Consider the following 21792-nt stretch of genomic DNA (forward strand, 5'->3'; position numbering starts at 1 on the left):
ATATCAATCATACTTGTTCACTAAGTGCATCTATCACACTTTGTGTTAATTTTCAGTATATCAATCATACTTGTTCACTAAGTGCATCTATCACACTTTGTGTTCATTTTTAGTATATCAATCATACTCTGTTCACTAAGTGCATCTATCACACTTTGTGTTCATTTTTAGTATATCAATCATACTCTGCTCACATAGTGCATCTATCACACTTTGTGTTCACTTTTAGTGTATCAATCACACTCTGTTCACATAGTGCATCTATCACACTTTGTGAGTGTATCAATCACACTTTGCTCACTTCACCCTTTGTATATCAATTACACTTTGCTCAAATAGTGTATCTATCACACACTCGCTTTGCCCACTTTGTGTATCAATCACACACGCTCATACTATGCCTACTTTGTGTATCAATCACACGCGTTCGCTCTGTGTATCAATCACACACTCTCGCTTTGTGTATCTATCATACTTGTTCACTTAGTGCATCTATCACACTTTGTGTTCACCTTTTTGTGTATCAATCACATGTTCGCTCTGTGTATCTATCACACATGCACACTGTATTTGCAGTGAGAATTCCATAATTTTCTTACATCCTTTCTGCACGAGGTGTAGTTTGGCTCGAGTTTACTTGCTTGCCTAGCATTCGCTTAAAATGTTGCATTTATTTCGCATAATTGCTTCATTACAGCTCTCTTTGCATGATCATGAGTGATAACCGGCTTCGCGTAGCGTATAAGTCCAACTTTCAAAACCGGCTTCGCGTAGCGTATAAGTCCAACTTTCAAAACCGGCTTCGCATAGCGTATAAGTCCAACTTTCAAAACCGGCTTCGCGTAGCGTATAAGTCCAACTTTCAAAACCGGCCTCGCGTAGCGTATAAGCCCAATTTTCAAAATCTTCTTGCATATCATTTGCATTTTGCCCCTGCCTGCGGGCATGCCTACGGGCACATCTTTGTCTATCTTGTCTGCTTTGTCTAAGTCTTCGGCCTTGTCAAAAATGGGTCGTCTCTGGGCTTTGACATTCACTCCCGTCATTCTTGTGACTTCCGAGTTCTGTCAAAGAGGGGCAACTGTAGACACCCCATTTTTGACCGACCTTAAGACTTAGACGTCACCAGTTGAGCACTTGGTGATATTGCATAATGTGCTCGTTCAGAAGTTTCAGAGTCTTGGCTGCGAGCCCTGCCTCCGAACTTCCGAACCCTCTTCTGTGCCTTGCCTCGGTTTGCAAACCAGACTCGGTTTTCTCTATTTCTTTTCCCGAGGGGAGGGAGAGGTCCCGTAGACCATCTCTCAGTGGCCGTGGGCTACATTTGGTGGCCGTAGGCCATTTTGCCCGTTTGGAGTCCGATTTCCGGTTTTTCGGGACCGTTGGCCATGTGCCTCGGTTCAGGACCGCCTAACCATCTCCGTTCGCTCTGATTTTGGCACACATCTTATTTTCTCCCTTTTGAGGGACACTGGGGTCAGAGAAACCCACTTCGTGGCTGAATGCCACTTTCGGTGCTTAACAGCCGGTTTTCGGGACCCGAACTGCGTGTTTTGGCCCCCGAGCATTCGTTTTGCATCGGTTCTTGTTCATTTTTGGCAGGTACCTCTGTTTCATCACCGGGAAGGTCACTGGAGGGTGGGAGGCCAGCAATTATCTTGGCAACCAGTTATATTCCATTTTCGCCCTCCGACACCCGTTTTTCGCACTTCCAAGCCAATGTTGAACACCTTGGAGCCACTTTCTTCAACCCCAAACCACATATTTGTGTTGTACACACATGGGAGGACCCTAAAAGTTTATGGCCGGCCAGAAATGCTATTTGGCCCTTTTGAACCCCTCCATCCGAGCCAATGTTGAACACTCTTGGGCCACTTTCTTGAACTTTGAACCACATATTTGTGATGTACACACTTGGGAGGATCCTAAAAGTTGGTGGCCGGCCACTAATGTCACCTGACCCTTTTGACCCCCCCTAGAAATGGCTTGTTCTCTCTCCTGTTTTAGAGTTTCCAAATTCGAACCACAGGGTTGTGAAGAGGAGACCTGTGATGTCACGCCCCCAAACCGCCCCTAGTAGTTTGGTGCCGTGATGGCCAGTAATCCGAGATTACCGAAGGCCGACTTACAAGAATCACACACAATCAGAGTATAAAATATGGGGCTTACAAGTGCGGAAGCAACATATATACATATACTGAATCTAAATAGTCCATGAGAGCCGTGCTTAAGTCCAATGAAATGACATACATTTTTACAAAGTCTTACAACTTAGATACAATAAGGGAATGAGATACAAAATACATCTTGACCAAAAGGCTTCTCAAGCCGACATATACAAGTGCACAAGAAATATAAGCTAAGAAGCATAATCTTCAAGATGGTGCAAAATGCTAATCCAGAACACGTCGGCAATGCACCCAAAAACACATCGGCTACACGCCTAGGCCTCATTGCCTTCTTGCTCATCACCTACATATATATAGAGAGGGTGAGCTTGGATACTCAGTGAATGATATTAGAAATAAAGGTTTTGCATGATTGATATCCAAGATTTCTTTCAAAACAATACATAGCATACATTACAATCAAGGGGGAAATTAAGTTCATTGCCGGCCTTTCAAGTTCTTTGGATGTTATTACATCTACTTAATACAAGGGGGTGATGACAATTCCAAGACAAGAGTGCAGTTGCATTATAGTCCCCTGTAGCTAAGGACTTTCAAGACAAGAGTGCAGTTGCATTATAGTCCCCTGCAACTAAGGACTTTCAAGACAAGAGTGCAGTTGCATTATAGTCCCCTGCAGCTAAGGACTTTCAAGACAAGAGTGCAGTTGCATTATAGTCCCCTGCAGCTAAGGACTTTCAAGAAATGTCATCAAAACAAGATAGTGTTTAATATACAAGTAGGGATAGTCATTCATGCTAGATCAAGTACTTTTCAAAACAAGGCAAGACGAGATTTATGAAAGCAAGTGTAACATAGCTTTATTAAAAATACCACTCACTTAGTTTCTTCAAACGTCGGAGTCGAGACAAGCCCAAGTCCTACAAACACATGGCAAAGCCTATTGAATGCACCTTCAACAAGTTTCGTATGTACACAATTGATTTCGGAAAACATGCTGGGCACCAACCAGGTCTAGGCCGAGGTTCCACACCTCCTCGCCGAGGTGTGTTCCCGGGGGCCACATGCAAGGAAAAGAGGTCGGGAAACTCTGGGTTTCCCTCTGCTGATGAACATGAATAACATGAGTGTGAAAACATGAAAAATATGAATGTTCAATCGTAATCTGTCATCACAAATCTGGGATTTTCATGCTATGAGTTTGAAAACATGGACCTGGATACCCGTACTTGGAATTCTTGCAGAAATAAACACAAAAACATGATTCTTTATGCAAGTTTTCGGATCAAAACATGACTTTCTTGAAGAACACATAAATGCCATTTTCTCTTTCTAAAATCGAACTTCAAAACAATGCATGGCTTACAAATCGTATCCGATCATGTAATGCAATAACATGAACATAGAGAACATCATGAGCAGATCAAGAATCTAACCTTAGAGCACGGATCTAACGGTTCGATCTCTAGGAATCAAGCTTGAAGATCTACTTCCTCACTCTAAAACTCCTTCTTCCTCCTAGAGTTTCTCTCTCTACAAGGCAAGGTTATGATACCAAATGATAGTTTTCTTTACCCGGTTCTGGGGTTAACCCTCTACTGAGACACGTGGTGGCGACTGGTTGGGTTTTTCTGAAAAGGTGGCTGACAGACCAGACAAAGCATGGTGGAAGGGTGTTCAACAAGTAAAGCGGTATGGGCTCTCTGATGAGGCAATGACATCGGCTAATAACAAGGCGTATTCAACAAGCTACACGGAATGGCACTCCGGCAATGGGTGACATCGGCTAACAAAAGGACTTCGGCAACTAAGGTGACAATGACCTCGGCTAGGAAGGACGACACTTGACTAAGCTGTGCCACACCTTGGCCTAGATGCGCCACACCTCGGCCTAGGTCATACCACTCCAGGACGAGATCACTTGGGTGCAAGGTAACATCTCGGCTAATGTGTCAAGGCAAGGACGGAGGTCAACAAGGGGTTCCAAGATACTTCTAGACTGAGGATGACCTCGGCTTGGAATGATCTAGGCGTAACGTAACCTAGGCTTGGAATAACATCGGCTAATATAACTCAGGCAAGGCGTGACCTAAGTTTCACATCAAGGAAGGAACAAGACAAGCACACTACACTTAGACAAATCACAAGGCTTCAAAACAAGGCATGGATCACATCCGCTCAGTGAAACAAGTCACAAATATACACATGCAAGCTTAACAAGTCATAATCATACCGATGCTCATGAACATGATGAGGACATAAAATGTGGGTTCCTACATGGGAGGCCACCAATATGTGGTGGCCGGCCACTAAAGCAACTTGGCCTTTTTGACCCTTGGCCGGCCGCTAGGGGAGGTGGCCGGCCGGCCACATGCAAGCCCAAAAACCAGCCGGCCATTTTCCTTGTGCCAGGGACTTTACAGCTGTACAGCTGTTTCCCCTAGAAAATATCTGAATCCGGGGGATATTTTGTGGGGGAAAGCCTTGGTCCTTTTTCCCCCACCCTTTCCTTTCATACTCCCTCTCCTTTTGATCCTTATAACCAGCTGCAAGGCTTATTTGGAGGGTGAAAAAAATTGTCTTCAAGTCTTGCATCCAAATCTCCCTCTATCTCTCTCATTTTCTCAAAAAACATCCAAGTTCTACACCTCATTTCTTCATCACCACCAAGCACCACCACCACCACTCCATTTCCAGCAACAAGGAGGGCTCCTCAGAGGCTAAAGGTGCTGCAACTTGGTCCAAGAAGCAACCAAAGAGTGGTCTACAAGGGTGAGTTGCCATTTCCCCCTTTTTTGAGCTCATTTTTGCAACATTTCTTAGCCATACATGCTTATTGTTTTGAGCTCCGGCCCTAACTGAAAGTGGCCTTATTTTGAGCTCATTTTCTTGTTTCATTAAGGGCTCAACCCTGTTTGAGCCCCCCATCTTGCACTTGCTTCAATATCTCCCTTGAATGCCATTTTCTTGCATGCTTTGGCAGCCCATTATGCTTCCATTTTTGGACGTTTTACAGTACTATAAAAAGTCTTATTTTGACCTTCTTAACATGTTTTATTAAGGGTCTTTGGCTGTTTGATGAATATTTTGCATACTTTGTGTTATAGCCACTTTTGAGACTCATTTTGCATTGCATTTCTAGCATGTTTGTATACTGTTTTGGGGTTTTTACAGTTATGTAAATATGCATATTTTTGGTCCCTCTTCGATGTTGTAGAAGGGAATTTTTCAGTTTGGGCTTTGCGTATACCACTTGCCTCTTTGGCCACCTTTTGGCCCTTTTTCTTGCATAAGAGCTTAGCCATATCTATGTTTGTTTTTAGGGTTTTTATAGTTCTGTAAAGTGGCTTATTTTGGGCCCCTCTTCAATGTTGTTGAAGGGCCCTAACCTATTTGGAGTTAGCAGCTATGAGTTGCTTCATAATCTCATGTTTAGGGCCATTTTTGCATGCCATTGTTGCCCTATCTTTGCTTGCTGTTTGGCCATGCTTTGAACTGGAAAAATGCTTATTTTGGGGCTGTCTTGCTTCTGTCTTTTCATTCCATGTGCCAATTATGCATGCTTTGTATAGCTGTAGTTCATTCTATGTGCCTAATTTTGCATTTCGGGAGAGATTCCATGCATCGGGTGTGTTTTCGCCTCATTTTGGGGCTGTTTTCCCCCATATTTCATTGCTGAAAATCCATTAGCATGTTTGCATACCATTTCATGTCATTTGCATTGCGTATGCCATTGTCTCGGTTTGCGTGCCCGTGTGCACGCATTTCGAGGCACTTTATTTTCATCTACCGGCTTCTTATGTGAGTGTGGCTGAGGCTCTCTCATGTTAGTATAAGTCCATGTTGCATTCTATATGCTATTTCATGTCATTTGCATTGCGTATGCCATTGCCTCGGTTTGCGTGCCCGTGTGCACGTATTTCGAGGCACTTTATTTTCATCTACCGGCCTCTTATGTGAGTGTGGCTGAGCCTCTCTCATGTTAGTATAAGTCCATGTTACATTTTCCATGCCATTTTAGCCATATTGCATTGCGTATGTCATTTTCTCGGTTTGCGTGCCCGTGTGCACGCATTTCGAGGCATCTCATTTTCATAGCATTGTGTATGTTAGGACTATATCTTAGTTGCATTCATGCATATCATGCATATTGCATCGTGTCCGGGATAGGAGTTAGCCCGGGCACGGGAAACGAGGTGCGTTTCGTACTCCGAGTGACGGAACGTGTCTCAATTCCAAGTCACCGACACTCCGGATCATCCATGATGGAGCTAGGTTTTTGTTGCGTTTATACGTGCATTCATTCTATATTGAGTTGCACATTTCGACCCCTCGGCCATCATGTCTCGGTATGCGTGATTGGTGGCACGAGGATCGAGGCATGCATATATTTGTGAAAATACATTGCTATGCCCCTTTCCTGCTCTCTGTTGCAGCAAAATGAAGAATCAGCAACTTTTCGAGACTTGGCACGCGTTTCAAGAATAACTGCTAAACAGAGGCTAATTGGGGCATCCCGGTGGATTTCCGCGCAAGGCAGCCTAAACATACATCATTCATCAGAAGCAAGGCAGTCCCTGGCTTGCACGCCAGTTTTACAGTTTTCTTAGTTAATTTATTAATTAATTAGGAATTTGTATATTATTCGGGCTGTAATATTTGGACTGTAATATTCTTTTATTCGGGACTGTATATTTATTCGGACCCTCTGCGCGAGGGCAATGCTGTAATAAGTGTGGGTGTGTGTGTTGTATGTCTTCCAACCCCACGTCTTTCTCCCTTTTATTTATCCGCTTATGATGGTTAGATTAGGGCATATTTCAATTAGCAGACAGTATGATAGCATGTTTGCATCATTCATCTGTTTTTGCATGCACCGGGCACGGCGCATCATACTAACTGCATTGTACTTTCAATTCCAAATTGAATACATGATAGTTGTAGCATTTCATATGCCATCTTAGAATAGCCGAGCTTGCTATAGTTGCATTTTGTATGTGTTGCATTAGGCATTTCTGTATACATAGGATCATGCATGATTTCTAATGTAAATTCTGTTTTGGCTTGGAGTACTCGGTGAGTTTTATGCTTTAGCATCCTTGCATGCGTGTGAGTGACTGCCATGAATAGCATGCTTACCATGAGGCAATATGCTTATGTGATATATCTGCCTGAATGCCTGTGGCTGAAGGGTGGGTTATTTGAATTGGAATAATTCATCAAATGTGTGATTTAAGCCCACTAGATAGTGGCAAAATTATGTTTTCTAAGCCCACCCGATGGTGGCAAATCCACGTCTTAGCCTACTTGCGGGTAGCACCATCAAACCACTTTCAAATAAACAAACATGAAATGTTTTGTTCCGATTCAGGCGACCCAGTCTATACTTATATGCTGTGTGCATCACATAGTAACCTAGGCTAATAACCGGAATAAGGACTCACAAAGTCTTCAAAAATTGATATCAAGGTTAGTAGAGGCCGATCTTTGATCGGGCGAGCGGGGGTGCTCACGAAGTGACCTTCCCCAATCGTACCCAAGTTCCCGAGCCGAGGCAACTTTGGTGATGACGGACACGTGGCCTTTGGCACCGAGTCAGGGTTTCCTAAATTTCCCATTTAAAAAACATTTAGGTGGCGACTCTGTATCTGGCAAAGCAGTCCATGTTTGGCACTTCTTTTCAAAAATCTGTTTCTCAAAATGATTTGCCGGATTTGGACTCTTTGGTTCAGACTTAGAACCGTGACACAAATTGAGTCCGAACTGTAACGAGGTCCCTTGCGGACTTGTTACACATACCCCCAGTGGGGGTCGCGCCCCCACTGGCTGAAAACTTAAAAAAAAAAAAAAAAAACAATTTTTTTTTTTGGACCAATCCGGGGCCGACACCTCACTGGGGGTCGACCCCCAGTGGGGGTAGGAAGCATTAATCCTTTGAGAAATAGCTTTTCTAAACCTTTTTTTTTTTTTTTTTTTTCACTTAGCGTGTTGAATGATTAGTAAAAAATACGTTTTTTTTGACTGAAAATTTTTTAAGTGAAACTTTTTTAAAAACTTGAAATTGCTTGTTTTCAATTTTTTAAAAAATATTTTTCAAAAAAATTTAATTCTTATTTTTCGTGTTTTTTTATTTTTACTGAATTTTTTTAATATTTTAAGCAATTTTTTTAACTTTTTAGATACACCTAACATAAATACACTTAAAAATTAAAAAAATTATAATTTTTTTTTAAAAATTCACTAAATACCAAAAATACAAGAATTTAGTACATTTTTATATTTTTATGTATTTATTAATTTTTTATAATATTTTTTCACAATTTTTTTACTTTTTAGATACATCTAACTAAGATGCATCTAAAAAAGTCAAAAAAATGTTTAAAATTTTAAAAATATTCACCAAAAACAAAAGAATACGAAAATCAAAAAACTTAATTTTAAAAAACTTAAAGGTTGTTTGGGGTATCCTAAATAAGTGTATTTTTTATTTTTTTAGACTAAAAAATTGAAGAAGAAAATATAAATGTTTGAGTTAACTTTTTAACTTTCTATAGAAAAATGTGTAATAAAAAATTATAAAAATTGATTGGTAAGAAAAATTAGGATAGAGAGTTGTGCAGTCGTAATTGTTGACTTTTGATGAATAATGTTAACTTTTTAACTTTTTGAGTAATTTTTTAATTTTTTAACTTTTTTTTTTTTAATAATATGTTAGCCTTAATTCAGAAAATTCAAACCAAACGAATTGTTTTTTTTTTTTATAAAAAAAAAAATCTAAAGAAAGGCAAAATTTATGTTTCCGATTCTTCAGTCTCGCAGAATTGATTATATAAATACTGTACAGATAGAGTGATACGGATCATATGTAGAGAAAGAGAGAGAAGACAATGGCGACTCTGAAAGTTCCTCCATCAGTTCCATCTCCGGCCGAGGACTCCGAGCAACTGAGAAAAGCCTTTGCAGGTCTTCACTTTTGTGCCTCTTTTTGCTCATTTTTCAACACCCAAATTTCGCTTTCATTTTCATGTTTGATAATGTTTGTTAGCTTTGTCATTATCAGATCTGTGAGTGAACATTTTTGCACTCACTATTGGATCTACTTTGATCTTGATCTTTCTCACCAATGTGGATATACATATCTATACCTGTATGAAAATGTGTATCTGTGTGGATGATTGATTGAATTCTAGTATTAGTTTGATTATGCTTAAATGATCATTGATCAGTTTCTTCTGATGCGATTTCCTTCAACATAACATATTGAGCATCATCGGATTTGATCATTTTAATTTTTCCATTTCGTGTTAGATCGTTGCTTAATTGTCAGGGAAAACATCATACTATATATGAAAGAAGTATGAAATCATGTTTCTGATCTGTCACTGTTTTTGTTTTAACATGATCGGTTCTATGTTATATATTCAGTTCGTTATAGGTGGAGGAATCAGACTTTGTTTGCTGCATATCCATCTTATTGATTTATGCTTTGTTATAAATGGATGATTCAGAATTTGATTCCATCGTTTATGTGATTGATTTATGCTCTGTCTGGATTATGTATTTGTGGAGGGAAAAGAAAATTGAAAGAAAAAGTAAAAACAAAATGGTTCTACATTTTCACTTTTTTCTTCATTTTCCTTTGCCCTCCATGAATTTCTTTGGATTATGAATTTGTGGAGAGGACTAAAAGAAAAAGTGAAAAAACAAGATTCTAATTCATTCACTTTTTTCTTTCTTTTTTCCTTCACAACTTTAGGGAGTGTTTAGGAACACATTCTCCACAATTAGTATTGTTTGTTTGATAGACTCTATATGGTGGTTTTAAATCACCAAATGTTGTAGAAACTACAATAAGTCATCTGATTGTCAATGATTGGTTCTAATTTGTTGTTGAATACTAGTTTAGTGACATGATGTTTACTGATTTTTAGGTTGTGGATGTTTTATATTGAGGGTATTATTTTATATAGGTTCAATCACAACCGTGTGAATCCTTGATCGGACAAAGTTTGTAATTTGATCTGGACTGATGTTTTGGGTTTGCCCCTGAACTTATGCTGATATGTGTTGGATGGACTAATGTTGAGCTGATTTGATCAATATTATTGCAGGATGGGGAACAAATGAGGCTTTGATTATTCAAATTTTGGCTCACAGGAATTCAGCCCAACGCAACTTAATTCGGAAAACTTATGCCAACACTTATGGAGAAGATCTCTTGAAAGAACTGGACAAAGAACTTTCAAGTGACTTTGAGGTCAGTCTTGGTTGTACATTTTGTACTGCTTGAATTCTAATTCTACCTGTTGCTATTCAATATTGCGGAATAATTGTTGTGCCAAAGAAGTCTTCATATTGTTTAATTTGTGGCTTCTTAGTCTCATTTACATTCTCTGGCTAGCTATTAGTTGATTTGAGGGTAAGTGAGGAAGCATTAGCCTCACTGTTAGAAATTAGGATTGTTAATGCTTGCTTTTCCTTATTGTTTGTGTCAACAGAGAATAGTACTGCTATGGACACTGGATCATGCTGAGCGTGATGCATTCTTGGCTAATGAAGCTACAAAGAGGTTTACTGCAAGCAACTGGGTGCTCATGGAAATTGCGTGTAGTAGATCTTCACATGACCTGTTTATGGTGAGGCAGGCATACCATGCTCGTTATAAAAGATCCCTTGAAGAAGATGTTGCATATCACACAACTGGGGACTACCGTAAGGTACATCAACAAACTTCATTGTCACTAGATTAGGACTAGTAGTTGATGAATCTGTTATAACGTTAAATTTGGTGAATATCCCATTCTTTTTAGTGAAAGGGAAGTGGTTTTTGTTTAAAAGCTCATCTGCTGGTAGAGGAGGCATTGTCTATATAGCATGCATCACAATTATTTCTAAGGAAAATTTTCAATAAGTTCTACTTTCTATATTTGATATATCCCCCTTTTTTCTATTAATGTGTCTTGAGCATGATCTCCCATTGTTACACCTGGTTTCTCACCATCCCACTGTTACGCCTTGTTTCTTACCATTGGCTTGGATCCGGGATGGATGGAAAAATTAATTGGACAGATGTATTTGATTACACAAAGCTGGTGATATTATAAGCATGCTGATACAAGAAAAATATGGAGTTTAGGGATTCTGTGCAATTTAGGCCTCATATCTGAATTTCACAGGTTGTATTTGCAACTGGATGAATTACTTGTGGACCATTTATTTTGTCTCCCTAAGATTTCAACAATATTAAGTTTATTCGCATTCATTTCTTAAGTATTCCTTCAAATGAAAAAAAAAAAAAAAAAAAAAACGAAAATTGTCTTTCTTTGTTGTGACTGCAAATCATGAGTTGGCTGTTCGTTTTTATTTGGTATTAATTTTTGGCACAGCTTTTGGTGCCACTTGTGACTTCATTCCGGTATGAGGGAGATGAGGTGAACATGACATTGGCAAAATCAGAGGCCAAGATACTTAATGAGAAGATGTCTGGGAAGGCTTATAATGATGAGGAGGTTATCAGGATTCTGAGTACACGGAGTAAAGCACAGCTCAATGCAACACTTAACCACTATGACAATCAATTTGGAAATGCTATCAACAAGGTTTGTACATCTTCTTTGAGTCTTTCAGCCACTACCAAGATAATGTTGAGTCATCCCGTACCATTTTTGAAGCTTAAAGAATGGAATTCATACTCATTTCATACGTAGTCATTTTACTCTTTTATTTTATTTTTTATTGTAATTAACATTTAGCAGGAGCCTCATGCATGTTGCCCTCCTCAACTCTGCTTTATTGGGAATCTCATTCAATAAGTCACCCGTTTATTTAATTAATACTTGGTTGTTTTACCCTTACTGCCTAGGGGTACGCGAGGGAGCAATTTTGAAGGACTGATTTTTATTAAAGATTCACTTTAAACTTTTCTATGAACTTCAATTTTTTTCTATCTTGTCAGTACTTAGCGATGGTGCCAAAAGCTCCTATCAAAAGGGCATTTGAAATGCGCCTCTAAAAATGTTGTTAGATACCTTTCTTGTGCCATATTATCCATCCTGTCAACATTTGAACTCTGCTTTGTATTTCACTTACGTTGTGTTTGGTTGAGGGATTTAAGAAGGGAAAAAAAAGTGTATAAAACTAAATGAAATGTAGGTCTATTTTATTTACATTTCACATATCTTTTCCCTTTCCGTTTCCAAATCTCTTTTCAAATTCTCCAACCAAACACAGCATTAAGGATTTCGAATGATGACTTGCTCTTGTTTATTCAGTCGTTGGCTGTCTGTCGCAGGATCTGAAGACCGATCCCAAGGATGAGTTCCTCGCTCTACTTAGAGCAACAATAAAGTGCTTGACTTGCCCTGAGAAATACTTTGAGAAACTTCTTCGATTGGCTATCAACAAGCTAGGGACAGATGAATGGGCTCTCACTAGAGTTGTTGCAACTCGTGCTGAGGTTGACATGCAGCGCATTAAGGATGAATATCATCGGAGGAACAGTGTCCCTCTGGATTGTGCAATTGCTGGAGACACTTCTGGAGACTACGAGAAAATGCTTCTGGCTTTGATAGGGCATGGGGATGCCTAAGCAAACTTTCCTGGTTCTAGAAGAGCTACTTTCTGTGTGTGAATGCGGTTTGTTAATTCTGCCAAAGGGTTTGTTTTGCTTGAATTCATGTCATATCCTGAGTCTTTTTTGTCTACTTTTGTATCTTGTGTTTGAGTGATTTGCTACTGGTTTCTCTTCCCCATGATACAATTATGCTTGATCCCAATGGGGGTAGGGTCCAATAAATTTATGATGGCCATCAGTTGTTGAGCAACCCATGGTCGTCAATGTCATGCATCTTTCTTTCTGCTTATTTCCATCAGTGTTCTGCTTGTCATAGCCTAAAAGTGCCTAAAAATGCACAATATGCGTCTAACCTTGAACTGAAAATTAGTCACCAGTCCGGGTATGGCCAACCAACCCAACCAATAAAGCTGCACAAAAAGAGATGGATAAAACGATCAGCGTGTTTGATTGCAGTATTGAAAAAGCGGATAAGGGTATGGGGCCCACTTCAATTTTAGTCGTTTTTGGTGCGTGAGCAATTTTATGAACTCAGACAAAAATAACTAGAAATTATCCAGAATTTGAAATCGAAGGTTTAGGTTCATTGATGATAAAGTCCTGCACATATAGCTTTGATTTTACACCATAAATTTAGCATTTTTGAGCACCATAAATTTAGCATTTTGGGCATTTTTTAAATTTGATTTTTATGATCCATAGACTTTTTCTCAGTGTGCAGGACTAATCGTTGTTAGATGTACTCCACGTCCCCTATTTTCTAAAGGATAATTTTAAGGCAGAATAACACAACAGAAGGTACGGGAAAAATTATGTTCACAAATGAAAAAGTTTATGATTTTAATTAGGGTAAATTGCAAATACATCTCTTAAGGTTTTATTAAAATATGAATCGTTTCCTATTGTTTTGAAAAATTACATTCCACCTCTTGAGGTTTTTAATTTTATAATAAATTATTCATTTTATTAATAAATTATCAAGTCAATTAATAGTTTTTAATGATGTTAAAAATATGTTTCAATTAATAATTTAAGTAATTTTATTATTGTATAGGAGAGTAATTCTGAATTTTATTTCTTTAGTTAATTTTGTTAAATAAAAAATTCTAATAAGAATGTATTTGTAATTTTTCAAACCACATGGACTAATCTGTATCTTAAGCAAACCTCATGGGGTGTATTTGTAATTTACCCTTTTAATTATTAATATTTATAATATTTTTCACTTTTTTTTGTAAATATTTCTCAGTGACATTGTGTTAATGTAATTCCCCTTAATTTTAATATTAATGTGGGTAATTAAATAGAAGAAAAAAGAAAAAAAACGATTAAATAATAGGTTGAAGCACTAATAAATCCTAAATTATAAACTTACGCACAACTTAATCCTACATATTTTCCTTTAAACTGAAAAGTCCTAACAGATATGAAATGGCATAATTGTCCTTCATCATGTGCTTGTTTTATGTTTTTAATAGAGGGCAATATAGGTTTTGGCTATTGTCGAAATTACTCTTATGGACATAAAGCGCACTAGAGGTTTTTATAGTTTTCCCTCTTTTTTTGATTGAATCTTTGAATCTATGTACAGAAACATTGGTGATCGACATTTCCATATTTAAACATTAACATGCTTGTGGATTGAAACCCTAAATGTGATTTCTGCATTTCCGATGAGAGGGAGTTTGAATTTGACATTCGTGTTTGACGAGTAACCTTAATCGGACGTATATCTACATTATGCACATCAAGTAAGAACGTTGTGGATCGCGATGGACAAGGGTTATCTTCATCATGGCCGTTGATTACATAAACATCGAGGGACGTCATCTGTCAGTGTACCATACGCTGCCGATTTCAATGAAACCCAAAGGTGTGTAGCCCTGCAAATTGAAATTGTTTATGCATTTTAGGAATATTAACTGTGGTTTTTGAGTTTTGAATGTTGGGTTTGTGAGTTGTTGTTTTATTTACATATTCGACCAAATTAATTTGCAACGTTAAGTTAGGGCAAAGCTTCTGTGTGTATATTGAAATTGGGAATGTACATGTCGTTGGTATTCAAACATTGGTCGATATGGATGATGTTGTATTTGTTGATGTTAATGGGCTAAGTTGAAAACGTAGTAGTTGGTATAAAGTTGTTGTCCTGCGCTATGTTTTTTAATAAATCTGGTTCACAACGTGAGTGTTGGGCATGATTTTGTATTTGTGTGTTATGTGTGGTGGTTGTCATGTGTAGCTTATTAGAACGTCTGGTAAGTGTTGATCATAATTGATTCAATCAATGTGATCGGTGCAATGGTTGTGCAGGAACTTGAAAGTAATTTAATGGTAGCGAAATGCATGTTGGTATGGTCGATTTGACTATGAGGGGTTTGTTCGTACATCTTATTTTGTATTTCAATTTGTTTACTGCTTTCGTATGCGATAACCGAAAGAGGAATGTGTAATGTAATTTGCATGGTGGTATTTCATAATGTGACACCGGTCTATACGTTTGTCGAATGTCACGTCCTTTGCCTTTGTGGGTGTTTGGTGTGAATGTGATGTTTGTTTGGTGAATTGGTTTGGTATGGTGTTGTGGGTGTGGCGTGGAGTTTTTAAAATTTCATGTTGGCAATATAACGTTGACAAAGTGGTGTAGGCAATGGTGCCATTAGTGAAAATGTGCATGTGATCATAAAAATAGGGAGGTGTGTGATATAAGTTGTATGACCCCAGGGGAAAAACGTTCCCATATGCTGGTTGATGATTTAGCATCAACCAGTAACATAATATGGTTTCAGTGTTTTGTTTTATGAATTTGGCATTGAACAAACTTTGGCCCTCGTGGTTGTTTTTTTATGCGTCGTATTGTACTCCATGTTGATGTTTATGTCGTTGTTATTATTGCATACATTGGACTAGCATATGTTGGTAAAGCAATGTTTGGATCATTGCATTTAAGTTGTTATGATAATTTCCATTATCGGCTTGTTATTGCATGTCTTCCTGTTTTGCAGTTCAAGTTGGTTAAAAAAATGTAATGTTCACACTGTTTTTTTGTGTGGCAGGTAATGCTCAAGGACAGTCCCACCAGAAAGTACAAGTTGTACGAATGCGAGGTTCCGGCATGAAAAAATGGACATCGACACAGTTAACAATCAAGAAATAAGCAAAGTTACCGTTCAAGTGTAATAAACCAACATCAGCCATAAAAGAGATTCCTCGGGTCGACACGTCCAAGCTTATGTACCATTTGAATTGCCGGTGTTATCAAAACCGTGTTAGAGGTGCGCCTGAACGATGGTCACATCCAGCAGCTCAAGAAAACTCCATTCTGGCTAATGCTCGAAGCTATCCGCAACCACAAATTGCAGCCAAACACGTTCAAGAAGTGTGATGAAATAGTTTGCTGCATAATACCGACGTACAATGTAGCAGATGAAAAATTTTACATTGGCGGGCAAGGACTAGCATTAAAAAATAGTGACATTCGGCTAATTTTCGGTGTTCAATGTGGTAAGGAATGGTTAGATGTGTTGTACGCGCCTAAACCCCCATCTGATTTGTGCAACGGAGGTGCCTAAATGTGGGATGAATATCATCCAAACTAATCAAAGATTTATCGGTTGAAGCGCTGCAAGGTAATGCAGAACGTGATGAGGAGGACATCGCAAAGCTCATGTGTTTGTATATTTGCACAAAGTTGTTGTTTGTAACAACCAGAGAGTCGATAGGTTGGTCTTTTGTACGTGTAATTGACAAATTGGATATGTTACGACAATATAATTGAACAGCGAAAATCCGGAACACTCTAATTAATTCACTGAATGAGTTTCACCACAGGCTTGAGAAGGTGATCGGATGTGTCATAGAGTTGCTGGTACATAAACTCAAACCCATTGCCCTTGAACACCCCCACACACAATCAATATGCATGAATGCAGGGTTTACATTAAAAATGAATAATATGTGCGCCTTGGTTTGTTTTGGCAGTTTCAAATGTGCGAACACACGACGCTTCTGGACCCAGAATGACCTATTGCAATTCCAAGATTTTGTAGATGGAACATTGCGCTGCTCATAGCAAAGATGAAAGGACTTAACTTGATAGCACCAGATTCCTTCAAGGTTTGGGTTTATTTTAAGCGTACACCGTGTGCGGGAAAATAAGTTACTAATTTGGTCGTGTTGATAATGTTAATACATTATATGAACACTAAATTTGATCTAAACGTCATGTAATGCGATGTGTTTACCGCAAAAGAAATTCAGTCAAGCATTGTACCTACCCATATGTTTGTCACAGAATACTTAGTACTTTGCCAAAAAAAAAAGAAAAAAAAAAACATAAATAAAATAAAATGATTACATGCAATACGTTTGCACTCGCTTCACATGAAAATGACATATAATGCATTGTTTGGCAGAATTCAATAAATTTAGACATGTGTTTGATTGGGTTTCAATTATACGTTAATTGTGCCCTATGAGCTGTTAATGATGGAATGCATTCCCAGTTTCAGTTGTATTGCGAAATTGTATCATGTGGCACTTGCTTTTGACAACCCTTTGTATGTATTTCTATATATTAATGATATATAGCAGAGGGCATAGAGTGAAATGTAATTAGGTCTAAAGCATAACAGTAGTTATGTTGACAATAGATATATTGAAATATTGTTACTCAAAGTATGTATCTACATAAAGTTGCATACGTTACACAAACATAATGAAACATATTAAGCAATGAAATTGGTGAACACGTTACAATGCACTCGCTTTTGATTAAATTGATATGTTAGCCACTATTCTGCCCATAAAGTAATTGTAGCCATGTGCTCGATTTGGTTCTAAATGTACATTATGTGTTCACTATGGTTTGGTCGTTAGTTGTTTTAATCCATTACATACAGTGTGTGTTGGCTAGTATGTTGTATTGTATTTAACGTATTTATAATGTGTTGTTGTGTTTGCAGGTGAATTACAATAAACTTGGTGGTACAATACTTGAGTGATTCTATGTGAATCATGCAATTGATGACCATGTGGTAAAGTAGAATGTAAAGGGCGAGTTGGGGCTGTGACAGATGAAAAGAATGGTGATATTGGTGATGTTGCCATCGAAATGGATGACGTTGAGCTGAGTTTGGATTATTAGAGACCGGACTCCCCAAATGGTGGTCACGTTGACAGTAAACCCACAAATGAGGTCGGCGTGAATGTTATGGATGTTGTAACTATGCAAGGGCATGTGTGTGTGAACATGGATGTAGCAGGGGAGGGGTGGCCGAACCTGTTTCCTGATCTGCTTGAATTGTCAGGCACTGCTGGTGATATAAACATTATGGGAGCGGAGACAGAATTGATAACTGCAAATCAGAAAATTAAAGAGTTGGAGGATGCAAACAGAATCAAGACAACGCAGGTGAATGAGTTAGAAGGGAGAGTAGCTGTCGTGGAACGTCTGATCGGTGCACCAATTTATTGGGTTTGACATCGTGCTTCTGTTGAAAGACGAAGAGATAGTGCATTTGAACGCATTGGTGTTGCAACTGAAGGAGACTGTCACAACGTTGGAAAACCAAGTGTTTGAACACGAAGCACATGCAGTGACGTAATCAGCCACGAATACAACGTCAAGTAAGAGGCCATCGTTTGAGCAACAGTTGGATAAGTGTGGTAGTTCTACCCACAACCTAAACAGTGGCAGTCAACACCATTCGGGGGTCTACAAAATTGAATGATGAACCTGTTATTCCAGTGGGGTCAATGAGTATGGGCATCGCAGACGACATGGAGGTTGAAACCCCATCAAAGTCCTCCCTTTTGGGTATCCCACAGTTGCCTACCCCTCCGGGCTGCCCATCTCTAACCATTAAAAAAGCCAATTTGTCTACCATCGTGGATGCATATAAATGTGGTAACAATTACAATCCAATGTGTCATCATTAGTCCGACGCGTTAAAAACAAATCGAGGCACGAGTTAAGGTTAGTATATATATGTGAATGAACTTATTGACTTCACATACCAGACATAAGAGTAATGACAATCTGTAATAACCCCGATCCACAATTAGCCACTAATTGGTAGTTAAGGATGTTAATTAAGTGAATAAAATAAATTATGGGTTTATTATATGATTTGCATGATATTTGGCTTACTATCTGTTATTTGTAGAAATATCTGTCTGAGATTCCACTTTAATATGTAAATTAAAAGCCTTATCGGCATCCGAAAACGAAATTGACTACACTGATATGTTATTTGGAATTTTTAGAACCATATGGCTAGTTTTATTAAAAATTGATTCAGTCTGATTCGTTAAGTCGCATTTGGAAAGCCTTATATTCTAATTAGTGTATTTTAGCATCATAGCTTTATATGTGACCCTTAAGCTCATTTTTGAGCTCAATTCTTTTGCCCCCCTTAGTGCTAAAATCTGGTGAAACATTTTAGAGAGAGAGGGAGCACAATTCTAGTGAGAGAAAGGAGGAGATTAAAGAGAAATTGAAGGCCATAGCTTGAATTGATCAAAGATTGTGCTAAAACAAGAGTAATTCAAGACTCTAGGTAAGATTACAACCTCTAGATTGTGTAACTAAGTCATTTAGCATGAAATTTCTTCAAGATTATGAGTTTGATGTGTATATTGAGCATAGAATAGAGATTTGAGTTACAATTCATGCATGCATGTACATTTTCTCACAAATTAAGCATGAACTCTAAGAATTTTCTCTTGCATGTTTGAAATTCATCTTTATTTGGAGATATCATCAAGTTTTAAGTTGTTTTGTGGTATTTGATCATGTTTTGAGAAGTTTGATACAAGAAAAATTCATGCATGTTGTGTTCATGAACATTCATCATGTTTTAAGTTGAAATTGTGAGTTTTTAACAAACTCTTGGGCCATGATTTTATGAAATAATTCTTAATTCTTCATGTTTTACAAGTTTACTTTGTTATCTCAAGTTTTGGGGCCCAAGAAATGTGTTTTGCATGGTTGAATTCAAGTTTTGAGCTTGAAGGTGCAATTCACGCTCGAGTGACCACTCTGAGTGCGTGCACTCCGCTCGAGCGACCAAAAGTCCGCTCGAGCGTGAATTGCAAGCTCCCAGAAGTTTCATGTCTTTAACAGATCGCTCGAGCGAAGGAATGTGCGCTCGAGTGACCATTCACATTTTGCATGTCCACTCGAGCGAGGAAAGCTACGTTCGAGCGTGGACCTTATTTTCAGAAAATTTGACGAAGTGTTCCAAGGCATGTTTTGGCATCCTCATTGCATCTTAGGCATTCCTAAGCCTTAATTAAGCCATAGCAATGAGGTTATGGGTTAGAAACACGCTAAGAAAAGAATGTACCAAGTTCCGAGACTGCAAGTGTGTGTGTCTTTTAGGCAATGTGATAAAAAAGAATAAGAACCATGTAATGAAAGCTAAGCCTTAATGGCCACTTGAATGTGTAATGATAAGACATGTTTGTGTTATGTATTTTGTGATTGTAGGTCAAGACTCGAGGATTGATTGACCGCTTACTGGAACAACTGTGAGTAACGTTATTGTAAAGATACGTTTATATGAATTATGTTCCAAATGAAATGTGATAAGCTATGTTTTCTAAAATGATATTTGTTTTTGTGAACGAATATTCCGTATTTGAAATCTATTATGGCATCCATAGATAGTCCCAAGTCATGGGGGACGGCATGAAAATGCGGGTCCATGACATTCATGTGTTTACGAGATCTCGTTAGCCACTTCATTGTGGTGATATGTATTTAATCGGTATCCATAATCGATTACTCTAGTCGGAAGACGTTCTGTGATGTGTTCTATGGGATGTACCATTATTATGTTCTAATATGGAAATGATTATGCTATGATCTGTTTTTCGCTTATGATATGTTCAAATTTCGTTCACTAACCCCTTTACCTTAATGTTATTCATTGGGCTTTAGCTCATTGTGTGTATATATATGTATAGGTGAGCATTCTGGAGCCCGAGCCTGAAGGCCTTTGTCTGGATCTGTGTTCTGTTGTCAGCCAACCATTGTGCCTCACGTGGAGGTTCCCGAAGTGTCCTGTGTTCAAGTTTTGTTAGTTCTATGTATGACTTGTCTTAATTCTGTTGGCTGGACTTAAAATACTGTAATGTGTGTGGGTATAATGTATGGTTGACTACCGGTTATGTATATAAAGTTTTAAATATTCTATTTCATATAAGTCAACACAGCTCATTGGACAACTATTTATGTATTTGCTTCCGCTAGCCCCTTAATCTTGTTAATCTGTTCAGAGGCCTTTGGTAATCCAAGGATTACTGGCCGGTTACGATGCTAAACCTATAGGGGCAGGTTTGGGTCGTGACACAATCGTCCAAAGTGAGGATGACCATGATATACTGTGTGGATCACGCATTTGCGCTATACGAAATTCTATATTTTTATGTTGTGTGTCATGTTTGGCTGTCAGGATGTTTTAAACGGTTGCGTCTTACGTAACAATGGAATTGTTGTGACATGATTATGTTAATGTTATTGAATTTTCCCCCACAACAACATAGTCATTTTGCATACAGGATGATATAGGTACCTAAACAGTCCACCAGTGGGTGATGTGAAAATGGCAGACTATGAAAAATAGCATATAGAATTCACTTAACGATGCTCCAACATTGGTTCGGTTGTTAATGTTTGGGTTATTGCCATTACTGCAAATGGTATTGTCAATGTTGATATGACGTGTAGTGAACACAAACAACATGAAGAAAAAGAAAAAAAGAAACCAATAACTACTAATACAAGAGACACAAATACATTCCCATACAACGAACCCAACTACTAGCAATCCTCTCGTAGCAGTACACAACAATGATAAATGGTGGGAGGGAAAATGAGTGCTGGATATAAAGTTTTTGTTTATTGTAAAACACCAACATGGACCATCATAGAATATTATTGTAATAAACACAAGTGCAAAATCAACATTAACATTATGAAACACTAAAAATGACTCGTTGCCATTTATATAGTATATAAAACGAACAGAATGGAAAAATGATAACATATCTATAGACGAACATATTTTGACATGCTTTATTGCA

At 38.2% G+C, this 21792-nt stretch overlaps 1 protein-coding gene and 1 long non-coding RNA gene across 2 annotated transcripts; both read left to right on the top strand.

The window, feature by feature from the left end:
* Positions 1-8862: 8862 nt before the first annotated feature.
* Positions 8863-12991, top strand: LOC114319818 (annexin Gh1). Its single transcript, XM_028266878.2, has 5 exons — positions 8863-9092; positions 10241-10386; positions 10628-10846; positions 11516-11728; positions 12421-12991. Exons 1-5 carry the CDS (start codon positions 9017-9019, stop codon positions 12715-12717), a joined length of 951 nt encoding a protein of 316 aa, XP_028122679.2. The 5' UTR covers positions 8863-9016; the 3' UTR covers positions 12718-12991.
* A 52-nt stretch (positions 12992-13043) lies between these two features.
* LOC114319819 (uncharacterized) lies at positions 13044-20934 on the top strand. The gene is made up of 8 exons (XR_014341287.1): positions 13044-13178; positions 13417-13500; positions 14294-14575; positions 15759-16570; positions 16684-16818; positions 17667-18679; positions 20195-20235; positions 20674-20934. It is a non-coding gene; the product is annotated as an uncharacterized LOC114319819 (long non-coding RNA).
* The last annotated feature ends 858 nt before the right edge of the window (positions 20935-21792 follow it).

This window comes from Camellia sinensis, chromosome 1 (assembly GCF_055761805.1).
Source record: "Camellia sinensis isolate YWXY chromosome 1, ASM5576180v1, whole genome shotgun sequence".
NCBI classification, from domain to species: domain Eukaryota; kingdom Viridiplantae; phylum Streptophyta; class Magnoliopsida; order Ericales; family Theaceae; genus Camellia; species Camellia sinensis.